Source organism: Leptonychotes weddellii, chromosome 7, assembly GCF_054177405.1.
Source record: "Leptonychotes weddellii isolate Sample4059 chromosome 7, ASM5417740v2, whole genome shotgun sequence".
Lineage (NCBI taxonomy): Eukaryota > Metazoa > Chordata > Mammalia > Carnivora > Phocidae > Leptonychotes > Leptonychotes weddellii.
In genome coordinates, this window is record NC_138375.1 from 95256558 (window position 1) to 95277533 (window position 20976).

At 40.4% G+C, this 20976-nt stretch overlaps 1 protein-coding gene across 13 annotated transcripts in view; it reads right to left on the bottom strand.

The window, feature by feature from the left end:
• The window catches only part of MAST4 (microtubule associated serine/threonine kinase family member 4), a 519579-nt gene that overhangs the window by 136171 nt on the left and 362432 nt on the right, over positions 1–20976 (bottom strand). Inside the window, exon 1 of one of the 13 annotated variants that reach the window (XM_081825668.1) lies at positions 15357–19469. The exons of the other annotated variants lie outside the window; for them this stretch is intronic. Within the exon in view, the coding sequence (XP_081681794.1) occupies positions 15357–15394 (38 nt within the window). The 5' untranslated portion in view covers positions 15395–19469. Of the gene's footprint in view, positions 1–15356; positions 19470–20976 lie in introns of those variants that run through there. 13 annotated transcript variants of the gene reach the window in all.

The window sequence follows — 20976 nt, forward strand, 5'->3', positions numbered from 1 at the left end:
ATACACAATGCCACAGTATTTGACAAACTGATTCCTTCTGCTGAAACTTGAACTTATTTTGCTCATCACAGACAATGGTTACAAAAGCAAAGATAAAGGTTACAACTGTAATAAGTAAATGAACACAAGCAGACTGTCTCCCACATTAGAATCAAAGTTAATCAGTTATATATTGCAAAACCTAGATCATCCTAATGTGACAAGATTCATAGGGCACCACACATCATTGCTTCCACACTGTAATTCTGCTTAACTAGCTCTCAGTTACTTTAGAATTGGCTGTTCCACGTATGACTTTGAGCAGAAGCTTCTGATTCTTAGTCTGAAAGCACAGAACGTTTTCAGCAATATAAACCATGCCTATGTTGTAATGAATCTCAACAAATGAGCTCAGTCAGATCCTAAACTTTTTCTCTACAAGGTCTCCTCCAAGTATCGAAGTTATCAGTAACAACCTGAAAAAAGCATAAAGAGATTAAGATCCAAATAAATAAATGCTCACAACTTCATCAGTTAGCAGGGAACAAAATTCCACTTGGGTATTTTAATGTAAATAGGTGCCACTTTTTAAAAAGTGCTATCAAGTCAGCAAGAGTTTTTGTTTTTTTTTAAGGGTGAGTTGTTCACAGGAAGAAGTAATTAACAGCCAAGAATGAGATGGATTTCAAAAAGAATACTATTCTATCATCAAATGCTGGCTTCCATTTACTTCCTCTATACATTAAGTATGATCATTCATTCCTAACCTGTGAGTCTGTAAATAGGGTTAGACTAGGGCAAAAAGTGTTCTTATATTATTCTAAGATGAAATAGTTATCTTAAATAATGCTGAATTGAGGTTTATCTTGTTTAATGTATAAATATGGCATATAACTTCTAATACTTTGAGGTACAATATTGGATAAGAAAGAAAGAGCAATAAATCTGAGCTACCCTATGTTTATAGGTTTATAGTTGCCACATATATGTATATTTATTTGTAATTAATAAAATATATAAAATAATACACATCACTTTCCTTTTCTGGAGTTCAGAATTCTGTCATTCTCCATAAGTCCTTTCATATTTGCATAAATGTCTATGGTACACCATTTCAGACCGTGACATATATGACTGTGTTAAACAGGTGAACCTTTATTTAAAATGGAATTTAAAAGTGGTCTCACTCTAAAACGCCTCTTCTTAGTTCTCCTATGGGAGACTGTCAACTCCATGTGGGCCAGCATAGACCTTACTCTTCTTGTGCGCCTACTGACCTGGCACAAAGTCATCCTGGACTTAACCTCGCTGGATACATGAACCTAAGAATAAGCTAATAAAAGTGAGAAAAGCAAAGTTCTACTGAAAATGGGGCAGGGGAGAATGTGCTCATAGTAAACTGTGGCCTAATAAATCTTCCTTTTCTAAAATTAGTCCAAGTTACCATTTTACAGTTTCTCCTCCAATCTTCAATAGAAAGCAGTGATTGGTGGTGGTGGGGCGGCAGGATCTGCTGGGAACCATACAAGGTCAGACTATGCCTGGTCTCCAAGGGTCGATCTAAAATGGATTACATGTACCACACAAGAACTGATGGACAGATTCAGGTGACCACAAAAATTCTAAAAGAACCTTAGGCTAAGGGGTTAAAGTAGCAATTGAGCAAGAGTTTCTGGAAGGGGGACAGATGGCTTTTGACAAATAAGCACACCTTCAACGCAAGTGACAGAAGTAGGTCACGATGAGTAAGTGAATTTTCCACTGACTCATTTCCACATGTATCATGGGCAGCAAAGGATATCAGTGATCTAATGCTCCACCAGGAAGAGCTATACAAATTCGTTCACAAATGAAAGAAACTGCAATTAAAATTGACGTGGCATGGAGAACCACCATCCTAACCTATAAACAGTTCAGTAGGCAGTAGGTCAAGAGGCCTTGACAAATGATAGGCACTTAACAAAAGTCCTTATGTATTCAGAAAATCTGGTAACTGAAGAGTTTAGGGACATGAGAGAAAGGTGATTCCTGCCCTTTCTCCAGCTAACAGATCGATGCAATCTGGTTTAAATGGGCCACACTAATTAACATATATTCAACAAATTTCACTAAGTCTGCATGCAGTTTTTCAGTTTTCAGCTTTGAATGCAAATAACCTCTATTTTAGGTCTGGCAGGAAAAAAAACCTGATAAATTATTTTTAAATACAAATTCATTTATTTTAGTGCAAATGGAGCATACCACTGTAAATGTCAAATAGTCATCATCCATTATGGTAATAGGGTCCGGCCAATCTTACCAACTTATTCAAAGTTCACTGCATGAATGATCAGAGCTCTCAGTCCCTAGACAGAACTTAAAATATGTCCTTATTAAAAAATTCAAAGGCAATAAATCAGGTTAAAAAGGTGGCAAGAGATGACCCCCCTCTGCCATCTACTCCGGGAAATGCCCAGTGCTTTCTGCTGCGGCAGACGGTGAGAGCTGATCATTTCTGTCTGTGCAGAGCACACCAGGATGGGGTTGTACTATGAAGACTGATGGTCTCCATTCTCCTGGAACTTACATCAAAATGAGTCTGTTGAAATGCATGTATTTTACTCTAGTGGGGGATTATCCACAGATAAAAGTAAATGTGTTCCCTCACACAGGAAAAAATACTGTCCCCACTGGGAAAGATTCCACCCAATGGACATCGGTTTTATTTTTTCCAAGATAGTTAATGAGTATGGCAGCCTCATCCATATTTGAACAAAAGTAGTCAAATATTTTCAGCCAGTTCTGAAGCACCAGTTGCAACTATAGGAAAAATAATTTTCATTTTAAAAGTTGACTGGCAAAGGATCAACACTCATAACCTTGGCCTCTTTAGCACAATGCTCTACTGAACCAAGATACCAAATAAAAATAGAGCGACTGAGACACCCAAGGCTCTATAAAATGAAACACTGTAAGAAAGTGACAGGAGCACTAAAGATAGGAAAGTGCTGAGGCAAAGAACATTTACAAAACATTAGGCGCTCCAAATATATAAAGCTTATGTGGTTTTAATGTTTCAAACTAAAGCCATTTGAAACTACAAAACAGAATGGAGGGGTTTAAAACCACAATCTCATTACTGTACACAAAACAGGTCTTCTTCCAAATATCACCTCTAGGACTTTTAATGATTTGCCTCAGGAGTGCTATGATGGTTGACAGAAATGTAGAGCTATTTTTTTTTTCCTGACTTAAAATGTCACTCAGATGATCTATTTCTGCCACCAGGGTTATGGGTACCTCGCCAAGAACCAAACTGATGAATATGTCATTTTACAACAGCTATCCAATAACCATCTGATAGTCAACTCAGAGCTTTCACTCAGTACTAACCTGGTTCAAGCCAAAGTTTACAAGGACAACAACCTTAAACCATCAAATAATGCCTGAGACCATAAAACAAATGAGATACGGAATAGAGGTATATCATGGAATTACTAAATTAATTATGGAGCTTTTATATCATATTGCCCCGAAAAATTATTTGTTTAGTGAAGACCTATAAAAATGTAAAAGGGTGGGGCGCCTGGGTGGCTCAGTTGGTTAAGCGTCTACCTTCAGCTCAGGTCATGATCCCAGATCCCCGGGATCAAGCTCCACATCAGGCTCCCTGCTCAGCAGGGAGTCTGCTTCTCCCTCTGCCCCTTTCCCTGCTCTCGTGCTCTCTCTCTCAAATAAATAAAATCTTTAAAAAAATGTGGAAGAGTGATATTTATTCACATGTATATGAAACATTTAGGTAATAAAAAATATGTACTTAATTTGGAATTTGGATTTATAATTCTCTACATGTTCCTAAATATTCGTACCATTTCACATTTAATTGTGAAATCATAGGGAATTTCAACTTTGTAACAGGTCTACATTTTTTAATTTAAACAAACAAATTTCATTATGTGAAATTCTGCAGTATGTAAATCAGAGAAGTTAAAAATGTATAAAAATGTCTAAGTCTTCATTAAAATTAGGATCAACATTATATGGACCCATACACCTAGCACAAACAGCCGTTTCAATGACGTGATTAACATCAGATTATAAAGTGAGCAAGAATGAACTTCTGTTTAGCTTCCTCCTACCCTTTTCCCCATATAAGCAAACGTGCTTTCCTTCTATAACTACCATTCTGTCCACCATATTTTTCCTCTTTGTGGACCCAGAAATCATGCTGCCAAGAGAGGACTTCTAAATAGAAAACGCTTTCTGTTCAAGACAAAGAGGGTAAAAAAGCAAAACAAACAAAACCCAACAATCAAAACCCACTATGACTATACCACAGACTTTTGCAACTCCAGTTTCTTACTCCACTCCTATCATCTCTTTCTCTCCTGATTTCTTTTTCCTTAGAGATGGAATATACATGACAGTAAGGTTCCCCCATATATTTTTAACTGTAAGGAAAACACCAGCAGTAGCAAGAAACTTCAGTAGCTGTAGGATTCTACAACCAACGATGGTTAAATCCTCAACATTACCCCCAAGTAAAAGAAAACACACATACCAATGGAAAAGGTTAAGTATATGGTTCATTACTTAGATCATGTGCAAATCATCTCCCACCCTCACCTCCATTTCACTCGGGAACACAGAGGGCACGAAAGATTAGATTCTGTCCCTGGGTCTAGGCAGCCCCAACCACTGAAGACTCCTGGAAGAGAAATATTTGACAGTCATCAACTCTGACGCTCTTCATTCATCTTTATGTGGATGAGTCTCTATCCTCATCCTGGAACTCTTTCCTACGTTTCAGACCCTTGCATCCAATAGTCAGCTGTGTATCTCTACTTGGGTATGTACAGGAGCTAACCAAAATTATCACCTTTGTTCAACCTGTCCTGCTTCCTGTGCTCCCAGTCCCATCCTGCCTCACTTGAATCATCCAACCGGTCTACCAGTCCTGTCGATTCCACCTCCTTTCATGCTTATGGCCACCAAATCCGTGACCGTCTTATCACCACCATCTCTGGCCTGGAAGCCTGGCCTCCTCCTTGCCCCATTCCAATTCCTCCTCCATGCCAGGAATCTTTCCAATGGGCAAATGGGATCTTATTACTCATTGCCCTAGGTAAAACCCTTCATTGGCCCCTCCTGCCAGGAGAGTCAATTCCAGGCCTCTAGCACTCTAATACAATCTCTTTAAGTCTCACTCCAAGGGCTCTGTGCCTGGAATAGTCTCCTCCACCATATACTGCCTCCTCTCTCAGCTACCAACCTGGTTTAATTCCCTGATAACCCGCTTTCTGTTACGTGGCCCTGGGAGGCTCTCAAAACCATTTCTATTCCTTCGTGACCCTCCATGCCATGGCTAAGAGAGGCAAGCGCACATACACAATCGCACACAATGTTGCAAGCTCCTGTGAATCTGTGCGTCTTCCCTGCCGCCCCCCCCCCCCCCACTGGACCCACCCCTATCACAATTCCCATGAAACTGCAAGCTTTCAAAAGGGCAGGAACCATCTGTCTCCTTTACCACTCCCTCCCCAGCGCAATGCCCTACATAAGGAAGGTGTTCGGCTAATGTTTACTGAATTCACGAACAAACAGATGCAGAGGATGGAGGGCAGACTGCACGCAACTCCACATCCCACGCCTCATCTCCCAAATGACATCTCCCCTGCTTTAGGCAGATCTTCTTAAACTCAGAGGTGGCCATAACAACAGATCCTCCCCTACAGGGTGGCTTCCAGGAAGTAAGGACGTTTTTTTCTCTGAAGTGCTTAAAACAGACGAGCCTAACACATTCACATTCACCTGTGGATGTGTACAGGGATATGGGATACAGCCAGATTCGACTTTGCTTCCATGGCACAGTTAGGACTCTGAAGAGAATAAAACACTTATTCATGAGCTGCTGGTCAAGACAAAGAGATTTTCCTTTGTTTTTGTAATAACTATATATTCTGATGAGTTCTGTGCTACAAATAAATGTGAACAGTAGTCAAACCATCTATCTTAGTACAACATTAAAGTAAAAAACTGCTGTCTTCTACGCTAATTATCTGAATTGTATCATTAAATATGTAGATAATAAATATCCTTATACATCTTCAAGTAATAACTTTGATAATTTACAATAATTACATAAACATTCCTTCCTGATGAAGATAAGTTTTAATAATGGTATATACAAACATTAAAATAGAACATATTATAGTTATTCTACCTTCCATATTTAACGTGATATATTTGGACTTTCACAAATAAAGGTAACTGGCGAATTTAAACCTGATTTGTTTTTTAGCATGGTGTGCTTCATTTTCATTTGCATTCTGAATTCAAATATAAGGTGAAGCCCAAAGATAAGGAGGGAAGGGTCTTTGCCATCCACATCTAGGAAAGTTCCCTGTGTCACTAAAAAATGATGGATTGTTTTTTTCATCTTTTCTGAACAGAATTCTGTGGTCTCAAGTATTACAGGAGGGGAAAAATGTGCCTAAGGGGCTATGATTTACAATGATTCTGTTTCATGCTGATTAGCATAAACGACCATGATAGAAAACTGCATGCAAACCCGAGAAGAGTCAATAAAAGATATTGATCCATAGCAGCAACTAAGGGAGGAAAAACTGCTAACGGCCTATGCTTCAAGCTTCCTATCTAATTTGGTAGAGGATCTTTTAACCTGAAAATGATTCTATGTTTGCAAAGCCTTCTGATGGACGCATGAATTACCTTTCACAAGCAGATGGACAAATCAAATCTCAACACTTCGCTCTATTCACAGGCCTTTTAGGCTAAAAGTTTGCATCCAGATTAACACGGAGGCATTTATAAGGCAACTGCAAAGCCAAAAAGAATCTCTCTCCCCATCAGAAGCTAATATCATGAGATGATGTCTTAACAGTCAAGTGGTATGACATTTAAGAGCATTCATAGTTCTCTCTCTCCCCCCAAAAAATTTTTTTCCCCAAAATGCCAAGTTGAAGTAGGCAGGCAGGCAATGAGAAGCAATGGCCCCCATGCTCCGAAAGGATTAGGATAAACTCTGCTTGCCACCCCTCTTATTTAGAAGATACTCAGATCTTCGTCATCAAAACACAAACTCTAGGAAAGAAAATGACTTTAAGACTAGCAAATGAGAAGGGCTTTGTCAATTTTATTCCTTAATTTCTTTTTATTTCAAAGATCTTACTTTCCAGTTGGGCAATGTAATTCAAGCCTGGTAAGTAGGCAGGTGCAGCACATGATTTCTGCACGTTCATGGCCATAGTTAATTAGGGGAGCACATGTGGTTATGACAAAGAGATGATGATGCTCTGATGGCAAGACGCTGAAGGACACAGGCTCCAATACTGTAAGGTCACAGCTTACTACAAGGAGCAGGGGACACAGCCACATTCCCATAAGTCCTGGCCTTTGGGTCCTTCCAAAGGCAATGGTCAGGGTGACAAGTGCCTCGACTACTCTCATGTTCCTGTTGTTTGTTTTAATATACTCCTGGGCTTTACTAGCAACAAGCGCAGTAAAATAAGTGATGAAAATCCAGCACATTTTTCACTGTTTACTTCTCAGCCAGGTGAATCATATTTACATATATATATATATATATATATATATATCTGTGTATGTATGTGTGTATAATGGAATATATAACAGAACACGCGTAAATTCTTTAGAACATCTGTTGAACTATCCAACTCATTAGAATCCTCATTTTCTTTTTTTTTTTAAAGATTTTATTTATTTATTTGACAGAGAGAGACACAGCGAGAGAGGGAACACAAGCAGGGGGAGTGGGAGAGGGAGAAGCAGGCTCCCCGCTGAGCAAGGAGCCCGATGTGGGACTTGATCCCAGGACCCTGGGATCATGACCTGAGCCGCAGGCAGACACTTAACGACTGAGCCACCCAGGCGCCCCAGAATCCTCATTTTCCACACAGGGTATTTTTAACTGAACACTGTCTTTGCTCTATTCAGCTTAGCCCCCACAAACTTTATACCATCTACAAGGTGGCTTTTAGGTGATTCTATGTGTTCATTAATAGCATACTTGTACCAAAAGGCAGATACTACTATTTATCATTGGTAATTTATGAGGCAAACACTAGATGAGGGAGAGCAAATTATCAAACTCAAAAAAAGCTCTGGGTACCCAATGTCACAGCACAAGACTCAATCTTATTTCACACACAAATCAGATGAAATGAAGACGGCAATGCCTATTAGACAAAAAGTTTCAAACCTTGATAAAAGCACGCCTTGGAATGTGCATTAACAGCAATTTGCATTTAGTAGTATTTCATATTTGAACATTAAATGTGTTGATGGGGATAAAGCAAATAAAAAATATCCAAATGCTTTCTTGGAATAATGATAACAATATAGTCCAAGTTCAAAGCAATTAAAAAGAACCCAGGAGTTCTTTGTCCCTCTAATCTATTTTTTACCCTATACCTTGCCCCTACTGCCCACCTCCCTCCATTTTCCAAGTCCCACAGCAGGGACGTTTATTCTTTTAGAAGCTTTTCATCCTTAAGCATATGCAATGTTCACTCCAGACTTAAATGTGGCGATGTTGTACCCTCCTTCCATTTCTTTTGCTAGGGAAAATGTGGAACACCAAGACTGCCAATCTAGCAATAACACACCATGCAATAGGAGAGTCACAAACTTGGAAGGAATCGCAAGCAGACATAAAAGCTACTTGGCATTATATATCAAGATTCATAAATATATGCACGTCACTTTGGCCTAGATATCTCTATTCTGGGAATTTATCCTAAGGAAATAGTTCCAAAAGACAGAAAAGGCTATATGCATGAATATGCTCACTGTGGAGTGCTTTCATTCAATAAACCTTGATCAACTGTCTATTACGTGCCAGGTACCATGCTGGCAGAAAGTCTCTGCCTCAAGACATTCAACATCAGCTGGGAATTCAGATAAGTACACACAGAATTATAACATGTTGGGATAAATGCTAACAGGCCTGGATAGAAGCACTAGAAACACTGAAGTGCATTGGAAATAAGAGCAAAGAGAGTCAAGAAGGACTTTACAAAATTTGGGGTAATGCTGTTATCATCTCTTCACAGTTTTTTTTAGAGACACAGATCATGTTAAAATATTGAAAAATGTTTACTATTCTGAAAAAACAGTCCTCAGTACTTTTTTAAAATAAAAAATAACAAGCACTCATCATTGCCCTTAACAACCCTCTGAAAGCCCCTCCATCTTTCTCTCTACCATGTGTGGGAGTTGGCGTGTACCCATCCATCACCAAGTCCTCACTTGGCACATTCCACCAGTCTGTTCCCTGTCTTAGTTTTCTACTAGACACCAGGGCGTCCCTAATCAAAACTGTTGAGAACTCTGAGTTCATTTTGCTTAAAATACAAAACAAAACAAACAAACAAACAAAATCTAATCGCTCCTTTGAGAACTTCCTCTTTCAAACGGCCCAATCATTTCAGTCAGAAAACTCCTGCTTTGCTAAGGAGGTCCTTTGCTAAACACGGTATTTATAATTTGTAGCAATTTGTTTATTTCTTTAGAAGTGAAAAAAATTCCAGTGTTAGGGGTTGTATTGGGAAGGTTTTGAAGAAGTACAGATTGGACATACCTAGTAAGAGAGTGGGAAATAATCTAAACTAAATTGGGACATGTTGCCAGCTACATAGAAACGCCTGTATTTACACTTGGGTTAGAGCAAATTCTATTCCTGCAACCAGCACACCACCCAATTCAAGTCCAGACATGCTATCTATCAGGGTGTGGGAGTTGTGGAGAGAACTTTTTCAACATGTTCTGTCCTGTGTCATGGCTCAAGGCTTTGGCCATATTCCAGAGGTGGATGGGGGCTTTGGAAGGAACATTAGAGAAGGCCACACCACAACTATCTTTCAAGAGGGCTAAAGAGAAAGACTAAACTTGAAATCATCAATGGGAAGACTAAAGGCAAGGTAAGATCACTGTTTACTGAGTGCCTACATTTGTTAGGCCCTGCCGTAGGCACAGGGCTGGGGAAATCCCCCATAAAGGACCAGACAGTACACATTTTTGGCTTTGCAGGTCAGAGTCTCAGGTTACAACTACTGGATTCTGCTACCACGGCATGAGTAGCCACAGTTAATACCTAAATGAATTGATGTGGCTGAGTTCTAATACAGCTTTATGTACAAAGACAGGCAATGGGCCAGCTTGGGCCCAGAGGCTGTAATCTGCCTACCCATAACCTACGAGCTCATACCTTATAAAAGGCACAAAATGTGTGCTGGTTATTTTTCCTAGTTAAGGATGAGGAAAGCAGGTCACATGTCTAGTGTGTTCAAGAGTCTGGATTCCGACCAAGGTACGTCTAAAGCCTAAGTCTGAACTCTTTCTATTTGCAAAGGTTCTCTTAGGTTGAAAACAGATAAAGAAGTTCATGTTGAATGAAAGAAAAAAAAATGACAAGTCAAAATCCTTCCTCTCACTTAACATTAACCAATCTATGCCCACCTATGACAAAATACGGAGGACAGGGATATATATAGGGATATAATTGAAACACTCCTCCCAAAAGAAGCTTCTGGAATATTCAGTACTGAAATCCTTCATACGAGAAGGAAAAAGGAAACAAATTCTGTATTATAATGTGTCAGATTATTGCAAAGCTACAATGAGGTCACTCTCCTAGAACTGTAACACTTCCAGAGAGGATACTCTCTAAAACAATCCCATTGATACTCATATATTCCCTAATTCATCCATTTCAGGTCCAGACAGCACACTACAAAAGTCCTTAAAAAAAGGATGTGGGGTTTGTCCTTTCGGAACTTCTACAGAGTTGGAGGCAACACAATACACTGAACAGTTAATCATCATCACCTGCTAATCTGAAAAGCCACTTGCGTATGTAAAGAAACTCTAAGGGTGATGTGTCCAGTTCAGTGCCTGGAACTCGGGGGAGAGGAGGCGATGAAAATGAGGGTGTGGTTGCTTCTATGTGAATCTTATTCAAGGTTCTTGCTCTTTTTATTCCTCCTGAGAAATCCAAGATTCTATTGTCACCACAGTTGTCCTCATTTGGAACCTGAAGACCAGGATTCGAGACCATTCAGGTTCTAAGTTGCTGAACAGCTTGAAAGTCTGACACCTAAATAATAGTTTCCTCATCTTATAGTAAAGGGGTTTTATTACATGTTTCTGAAAGTCTTTTCCAAGTTAAGCCTTCGCTGAATGAATTTTTCAAACACAATTCTGTATGTCCAACAATCAAAAAGAAAATAATAACCTGGATGCAACTTAGATGTCCACATACTTTAATCCATGACATAGGGTTCTTTAAATCCTTAGAGTAAGAAAAAGTTTCAATTATTAAAACTATCTCCATTAAAATGCAGAAAGTATCACTTAGAGAGTTGCACAATTACTTCTGAAAATTAAATGATGATTTTCCCCAAAGGACAGAGGGGAAAGGAAGATGTGGAGCAGATGGATTCATTGTTCCCCTATGGAGAAAAAACATTTCTACACCTTGCAAAAATATATTAATTGGCCTGCCATCTGGCAAGCCTGCTCACATACATAAGGGATAAAGTTTAGAACTTGAGGTTTAACATTTAAGCCTGTGGGGAGATGGTAATTGGAATCTTTCTGAGTTAACATTAGTATTTTTAAAGGGAACATTTCAAGAGAGATCTGAATACAAGTAGAGAAAAACAACACCTAAAAAGTGAGACCATCCAAGGTGACATCACCGTGTCAGGGGCCGGGCCCTCACACTGCAAACCAGGGAGCCGGCCACGCCCACGCCCACGCCCACGTAAGGGAAGGCTGTACATTAGCTCAGGGGCTTTCAGCACGTGGTTTTAAATGCTTCCACACAACTTCATAGATAACGCCCACACACCTTCTTGTAGGTTAGAAGTATTTTTCAAATTTTCTGGAAATTATACTATTGTAAAGCTGGGTATTTAAAAGAATATTTTTTTTTTAATTTTTTTGTCAGAGAGAGAGAGTGAGTGAGCGAGTGTTCACAAGCAGGGGGAGCGGCAGGCAGAGGGAGAAGCAGGCTCTCCACTGAGTATGGAGCCCGATGTGGGACTCGATCCCAGGACCCTGGGATCATGACCTGAGTCGAAGGCAGATGCTTAACTGACTGAGAGACCCAGGCATCCTAAAACAATCTCTTTAAGGGAAAAAAATCAGCTCATAAGACAGGTGATATAAACTGTGAGTTTTGTGGTATGTATATACACATGTGCACACACATGCACTCAGAAAAAAAATCTCGGAAGGATAACCCCACAATTTTAATAGTGGTCATGTGTGAGTAGCAGAATTTGGGGAGTTTTTTTTTATTTCATAGTTGTTTCAATTTTCTCCATTCTGTCTTCAGCATCCATTGCGTTTAAATTTTTTTTTAAAAGCTATATACATTCCATGGAAATTAAAATATAATAAAAATACTGGTAAGATATGATAAATCATTTTACAAAGCAATTCAAAGATCTTGAATTTACCTTTTATAAAATGTATGTTTTGTTCTGTCTTCACTCGCATTGAAAAACTCCAGGATTCCTTCTGGATCTCTGGGTTTATTTTCCCACGACCATAATCTATGTCATTAACTACATACCTTCCAAATCTTCCACCTCATGGCCCTCACTAAACAACACTGGGTTATTTCAAACAAGTCTGACTAGCAGGAAATAGTTAATCTGGTTTCTCACAACTTGTTCACCTATGTTGGCTCAAAGGGGCTTTTGTATATATATATATTTTTAAAGATTTTATTTATTTTTTAGAGAGCGAGCGAGAGAGAAACAGCATGAGAGGGGAGAGGGTCAGAGGGAGAAGCAGGCTCCCCGCTGAGCCGGGAGCCCGATGTGGGACTCGATCCCAGGACCCTGGGATCATGACCTGAGCCGAAGGCAGACGCTTAACCATCTGAGCCACCCAGGCGCCCGGGGCTTTTGTATATTAATAATGCACCACATGATTGAGGTAGTTTATGCTTTTCTTTCAAGTATCTTGTGGTGCATTTTCCTGGTACCTCCTAGATATTACCAACCAAGTAATCAAACTATGTGTTAATCATCTTCCTCATGAAAATGATTTCTAAAAAGGATTACACAATGTAACATGGTATCCTGGCTGGGATCCTGGCACAGAAGAAGGACATTAGGGGAAAAAACAAGTGCAGTCTTAATAACATATGGAAACTAATTTTTTAAAAAGGGGAGGATGGGGACAGGAAAACAAAACATCTTACTCTAATCCTATATTAGCATTGTCAAACAATTAAAAAACACCTAAAACTTTTTGAGGGGATGGAAATCATGGTGGTAGTTACATGACTGTATTTGTCAGAATTCATGGAGCTGCAAACCTAAAAGGAACGATTTTACTATCTGTAAATTCTATCTCAATAAACCTTATTAAAACAAAACAAAACACACCTATCTCCCTGGAATTGATTTTTCTAGAGCAAGTAAATACAACTGGTAAACCTTGTGTCAGGAGGAATCTGAAGAAGGCTTGGGCCTGGGTTAGTGGCCATGAAGAAGAGCATCTGGAACATTTGAAAAAGCACCTGAAGGGAAGACTTCTTCCATTCTATCTTCAGGGAAGGGCAGCCATTCCTCAAAAACAGCTCAAATTACCACTGAGAGCCAAGAGATGGCCAGTGGAGGATTCTGTGGTTTAGAGAATTCTGGATACAGTATTTGTGCCTTTTGCGTGTTACGGTTTACTTACACTTTATTCTTTTACAATTGTGGTATGCATAACAAAGCAGATACTTTTTAGTTCTTTAAACACAATGGCTCTCCCAAGGAAAAGATGTATTTATGTGAATGCTACCAACTCATCTCCTTTTTTAAAAAAGGTAGTTAGCATTAGCATATTCAAAAAGAATTGTTATGTTTTTAAAAAATGAAGAAGCCTGTAGGCAATTCATCTCTAAAATCCCAACAGATCTTTTTTTTTTTGCATTCATACTGTACTTGCATATAAGATGCAAGAACTTTTGTCCTTCTATGTAATGAACTATATGCACTATTACAAGATCAGTGATTCTGAGATGTGTCCCCATAAAATATACATTCATGTGAATGGACAGGATTTTATAATATATAGAGTGAAATCTCAGAAAAGTAAGCATGGGTGCAGAGAAATGTTATTCGTTCAAAAGGCCTGTAAGACAGAAGCTGTTCAGAGCTATATCATAAGTAAAACCTCAATTTTAAAAGTACACGCCCACTCAAATACCATTATAAACTCTGATACTTTAAGATGGGGAAATTACAGGAGAATACATATACAATTTCCATTAATGGGAGAGAATCAGCAGGTGGCATTTTAAAACAAAGTAAAACCTACTTCTGTTTTTCACTCTCTTCGCACAGACAGCAGGTGGCATTTTAATAGCAAAGATCAAAATTATCAGGGCTCTGTATTCCACACATATCCTCAAATTGCCAGGAAGCTTCTGCACTATAAAACCTAAAATCTTACAAGTATCATTTTCAATAATTAGAATATTGTGAGAGCTCTATGTCTCTTGGAGACAGGATAGTACAGTTAAGTTTCTATCCAGATTTACCTCTTAGTACCGTTGAGATTTGGGTACGGTTAATTAATCTCTTTAAGCCTCAATTGTCTCATCTGTATAATAGATCTTATAGATTGGATTAAATGAGACAACATATACCAAACTGCCTCAACAGATATTCTGCCTCTCCCTCTTCCTTTGCTGATGTTGGTCTATCTCCTACCGTTCTCACACGTTATTGTAATTAACCTGGCTATACTGCTTTCTAACCCCACTAGAAGAAAAAGACCATGCCGTACACATCTTTGCTTCCCAGGTGATAACCACAGCCCTGATCACATAAAAGCTACTCAATAAATATTTGGTAAATAAATAAGTAAATGAGGCAATGCGATGAACCCCCAGACCCTGTGCACAGAAGTCAAATGTCGTCAAACTAGGTTATTAGGTTATCAGGATTCAGAAGGTGATTCAGGCTATCCGCAAGCCACAAAGCAGGAAAAGGATCACACAGAAATGTGTAACTCATTAATAACCCCTCCAAGTATTTTTAAATAAAAACAACGTCCCACGCTTCAGAGGTTAATGCCCCAGTTCTGAGCCTCTGGTTGCTCTATCTTTAGGTCCAGTTTATAATCATTTCACTCCTCTCTAGTGCTGCCAAGGTAACCAAAGAAAAGAAACTGACAGAGGAGCTGCATGGCCTCGAGTACCAGGGGCTGTCCCGTCCCAATCCAATCCCCAAGACATCCTAAGGAACTCAGTCTATGACTAGAAGGCAAAAACAAAACAAGCAAAATAAAACCGACATCATTTTAGTCTAATATGCCTTAACATAGAGTTCAAGATATATACACACCTGGAACTTCCCAACAAAGTCCATAAATGTTGGGCCATGAATCCCCTCCAAACATGTTAGTTTCTTATTAAATAGATTTGAAATCAAACCTGTTAAGTGGCTGAAGAAACAGCTACAAGCCACTGCCTGCAGGACACACCTAAAAGAATGGAAGGTCTGAAAAGCCAAGCTTGTTTCTTCGGCTCTGGGCTGGGCACGCCACTCACACGGGAACTAGAAAACTGGCTTAAAATGAGAACTATAATCTTTCTGGAACAATAGGTCATGACGAGCTTCCTTAATGCCAAAATAAGTGTTTAGAGGTGACTTCTGCTAACTGAAAGAAAGTGTAAAGGGCATATATATTTACTCTGGCTTGAATACAACATTTCTGAATATGTCTGTTAGTGCCAGGAGTCAGAACCCTTTCCCTCATGGATTTTTAAACCCGGGACCCATTTCATGGAATGTGTTTCCTAGGAATGGCATCAAAATGTTGCATCATATTAATAGCTAAACAGCTCAATTATCTGTACCTTTTGACTCCCAAATCACCCTAGAAGGTAGACTAATTTTAAGGTTCATTCTCATAAGGTAAGACAAACCACAACTTCTATTATTTAAAGAATTTCTTTTAAGAAGCCAACAAATGATATGTCATCAATCACAATTTCAAAAAAACTGGTCCACCTACCTAGAAGGCATCTGGGCAATGATGTTGCCGGTAAAATGGCATCAAAACCACCAAGCTCTAAGAACTGGACTGAAGAGAGTGGAACTCTTGAGCCTGGATTCTTATGTTAAGAAGGCTTATACAAACCACTATTAATTTCTCACCTTAAAAATCCTAGATTTGGAAGGCTAACTCATCTGAAATTGACTACAGAGAAAACAACTACTGACAAAGAGTACTACATATAAATTTTATAGGTCACATAGTAAAAATATGGCAAGTTTTATCCCTTACTAACTCTCTGAGTCCAAACATCTAACCCCAAATATCAAATCCTAAAACACACAGGAAATTATGATTTGTAAGCACAGAAGCTCATTTTGCAGAATCCCTAAAAAGAACTATGACCTAACACACCCCTGAACTATCCCACACTCTCCCTGTTCCACTATTAGCCGCTATGGCCATTTGAGATCTAAGATTAAAAACTTCCTTTGCTTAAAAATCCATCATTTATGGAAAATGCAAATGCATCATCAACCATTCAACCTGCCAAGTTAGGTGAGAGTGCCTATCAGCTGTTTTTGCCACCTGTGTGCCCTTTGGAGTGGTTGAGCAAGCGTAGGTTAATTGTACAATGAACCATTTTTTGGATTAGCAAATCATTTGTATTTATTTGGATGGGTACTCAAATGGAGAATACCAAGTGGATAAAATTAATCCTTACATGGAAAAAAAAATCTATCCGACATGGCTTCAATATCTCTAGGGCTCAATGTCTGACCAAGGTAATCCACTTGGAAAAGTCTTTGATTTTGTATCCAAAGTCTTGAGATTAGCCAAATGAAAGTAGTATTTTTACAGGAATTTTATCTCAAGTTTCAAGATCAACAAGTCATTCCAAATCAGACATAAGAAATAACATTACATAATAGTCACTTAATGGCTATTGTTTTACAGTAACAAAGGTTTCATTTACCATATTTCCTAGAGTGCTTTATTCAGCAGGCAGATTTTCCCATGACAAATACACTGTTTTCTCTTAACCCCTCCATATATCTGTAAAAGTAAAACATTTAATAATTATGATTTCCAATTTAAGGATCCCCATCATATAGTATTTTAAAAGGTATGAATGTTAAAGGGATACAGGTGATTTTTTATGCAAGCTATAGGTTCAGTGATTTTCTTCTAATTTAGTAGCTAAGAATTCTGGCAGTGGCTAGACAATATTCTAAGTGACTCAAGAGAGAAATGCAGTAAGGTCAAAGTCAGGGTCCTGAGACATCAACATGCACTGTGATGTTTAAAATTATAATAAAGCATAGCAAAAACAGCTTCAGCAAATACTCATCAGGCAAAATGAGCCTGGTGAATCCATCAGTTTTCTTCCCTCTCTGATTCTATGACCCTAGGAGCTCTCAGCAAGTGTCATCAGCTCCTCATTCCTCCCGCCCAGGTGATTCACTGGCGAACTAATACATTATCTCCCAAAGAGATCTGGAATTTGAACTGCCATGTCATGTTATAAAGTTTCCAGGGACATGGAGCTGGTTCTTACCTTGGAAGAGCAAAAGCTCACTTGAGAACTTCAGAACATAAATGGCCGCTGGGTGACCACATGCCAAGATCTGGATTTTGCCTGTATGTTTGCCTGCAATTACAGTTTCCTAAGAGATCCCAGACTGGAACACAATCTGAGCCATGGATAAATCTAAGATCACAAAGTCAGTGGAATGTACAAAGTCCCAGGGTTCTGTAACAACCCAAGCAATGACTGCCCATTCTCCTTACCAGTCTGTTTCACCTTCAAATGCTGATCAAAGCCTAAGTTCTCTGCTCAGGCCTTTAAAAAAAACAAAACGAAACAACAGAATAGTATGATGTTTCAGGCTGATACTGGTATACTCCTTCTCTAATAAGCATGTCCAATGGCGATTAGTGTGGCTAAACCTCCTGCAGATCCTCTCATTCTATTAATAAGGTTTAAGGTCAACACTTTCAGAATTCACAACCAAGTTCACAAGGGAACTTTCCTAATTACCAAGATAGAGGAAAAGAAAATAAAGAACCAGAACTACAAGTGTTAACAACCATGGGAATTTCTATTTAGAGATCTTTCTAGTTACACAATGTCCCACATACCACAAAAACCAAATTTGCTACTTCAGAGTCAAGACTTCCACTGATAGAGATTGTGCCTCTAATAAATGGATTTATACACACCCTGCTCCCACTTTCATCCAGGTAGCCCTAGGACCATTTTAATATCTTGGCTCTACCACTTAACTTTCAAAGGGATTACTCAGTTACCATGACGTCACTCCCAAATGACTAGGTTACATGCAGTAAAGGCAGCTCAGATTAAAATAGCTTATGCATGCTCACTCACACAAGAAATGGGTGTGTATGGGAGTGGGGGGGGGTGAGGGGCTTCCAGTCTTAATCTCTCTGAGAAACCAGCCTATTTCCATTTCAGCCAATACAAGGAGTCGTCTCCCAAATTATTCAGGAGTCCCATTCCCAGTTTTCTCCTCTATGATCCATTTCCACACAGGGACTCGAGTGATTACTTAACCCCAACATCTGTCAGTTTTCAGCCCAAAAGGCAGATGGCCTCTATCTTGAGGCTTATGATCCTCTTGTTTAAAGATACTACCTGGGCTTCTGATAACAGGACCTATGTGTAAAGAGAAGCAAGAAAAGCCATAAAGCATATAATGTTCTACCCTGTCTCTGTGAACTTAGTGACACACATACACACACTCCTTCCAGTGTTGACAAGTTCTAGTAATGGATAGCCCACGCCTGCCCATGGAGCAGGCTCCATAGTCTAACGGTTTATTTTTAAAGAACTTCTTCTAAAATCCACCTTTTGCACTCTCTCTCACACACACTCCCTTCTCATTTCTTTCCTTCTCTCTTTCTCCCTCCCTCTTAACCGTCAGGAGACCTACCTATTCAAAGGGGCAAAACAATCGGTAATCTCCTACGGAAAGCTTCACACTAGAGAATAAAAATGACATTATCACCACATGTGTATTCCTACTCATGTCCTTTGTACCTGGTAAGCTTTAACAGGGTACAGGATACGCAAGGAGTCTGTAAGAACATGCTGCTTTGGTCTGGGGCATCCAGGCTCTGCCCAGACGGCGCTCAGAGAGCTGCTGGGAGCTCCTGGCTGGGCTCTCAGCTTTCTCCTCTTCCCTCAGAGTACCTCCTACTAGGCTAGGAGAGGAGGACCCATGAGTGAGGGTTTCACGGACAAGCACCAATGCTGGAGCTAATCATGAGAGGCGGACTGAAGGGTGAGTCCTGCAGTGACAGGCAGGCCTGTCCCGCCTGCAGAAAACACAGTCTGGAGCTTGAAGAAAGGAGAGGGATGAAAGGAAGCAGTTAGGAAACAGGCCTGGGCAGAGCATGGAGTGGGAGGAAATGGGTACAGAGACTCGGGGAGGGGCCGAGCCTGCAGGTCAGGCGTGGAGAGCCTGCGAGGAGGCCAGCCAGTGAACTACGTTTCAGCCTCCTGTGGAACCGGCTGCGGGGAGAGGCAGAGCTCAAGCTCCGGAGCCAAAGTGCTGGTGGGCGGAGGGTTGTGGTGGTGGAGGGGATAGCCAGAGGCACTCAGAGCGAGGGATCTGAAGCCAGAGCACTTAGGAAGGAGACAGTCAGAAGGCAGTGGACAGAGCCTGAGCTTCCAGCGAGGTGGTGAAAAGGAAACTGTCATTGCCCGTTTGGGCGATGAAGCAGACAGTAAAGTGAGCAACAGTGAGTAATGGGATATGCTTCAGGGAGGAGAGCCGATGGGCCAGCTGTGAGTGTGCAGGAGCCAGGACACAGTGATGTGTCACCACGATAGTCAGCTACCCACAGAGGGTGGTTACCACCCATGGTCTGCCATTCCTCACTTGGCGACTGTCGCCCGGCTCCTCGGCCGCGCCCCCACCCCCACTACCCCATCACCACGGCTGGTGTTCATGCTGAGGGCATCCCTGCCTTCCCTGTTGTCCTTCTGTGTCCCTGTGGAGTGACAGCGCTGCCCGGCCTCCTCTTGGGATCTCTCTGAGTACACTGTGTGGCTTCCTTTTTACCAGACTCTCCTCCAGGCCTCCTTCCCTGTGCCTGCCTGCATCTCAGCCCACTCCTTAAATGGGGCATCCTTAGTTCTCCCACAGATTTATCTAACATATTTCTCAGATGGTCCTAATGATGACTCTCAAGCTTATTATTTCTGGTCCAGCCTCCCTGGTGCCCTGAACCCTCACATCCAAAACTTCCTGCCTGGGGGCTCTTTCCTTCCTGCCTCAGAGCCCTTGCCCTTCCCAGATGCCTACCCCAGATACTCCCCACGGATGGCTCTTTCCCATCTTTTAGGTCTCCTGTTCAATGAGACTCCCTCACCACATTATCTAAAGTAGCCCCTCACATTGTGACTCTCTTCTCTACACCTGCTTATAGCCTTTGGAACACTGACCACCATTGGGCAACTGACTTATTTAGATGCTTATTTGCAAGGCCCAAACACTCTGTCTTATTCACCATTATAGCCCTTGCACAGCACAGGATATTGGTGCTGTGAATCTTGGCTGAGTGAAGGAATGAATGCTCCATGGTATTCAGTATACATTAGATGCTCAATAAACGTAGATTAACTAGGCTTCTGGGGATCAAAGGAATGAGTACAAGTTCTTTTGTCTTCCCTTCCCCCACTCTTGCATGTACAGGTAGTTCATTCATCTCCCTGGTCCCCCAGGTCAAAATCCCCAGGGCCACTGTGGACTGTTTCCTTGTCTCTCAGAGCCAGTGGCTCATCAACTTTGATCAACTTTATATCCTCAGTGTCTCTCAAAGCCACAATCTCACCATATTCCTTGGTCAGATCTGCAAAACCCTTTAGACAGGCTACTGCAATAACTTATTAATTGGTTTCCAGGTCTCACCCTTCCCTTCCAGACCTAAACTCCCCAG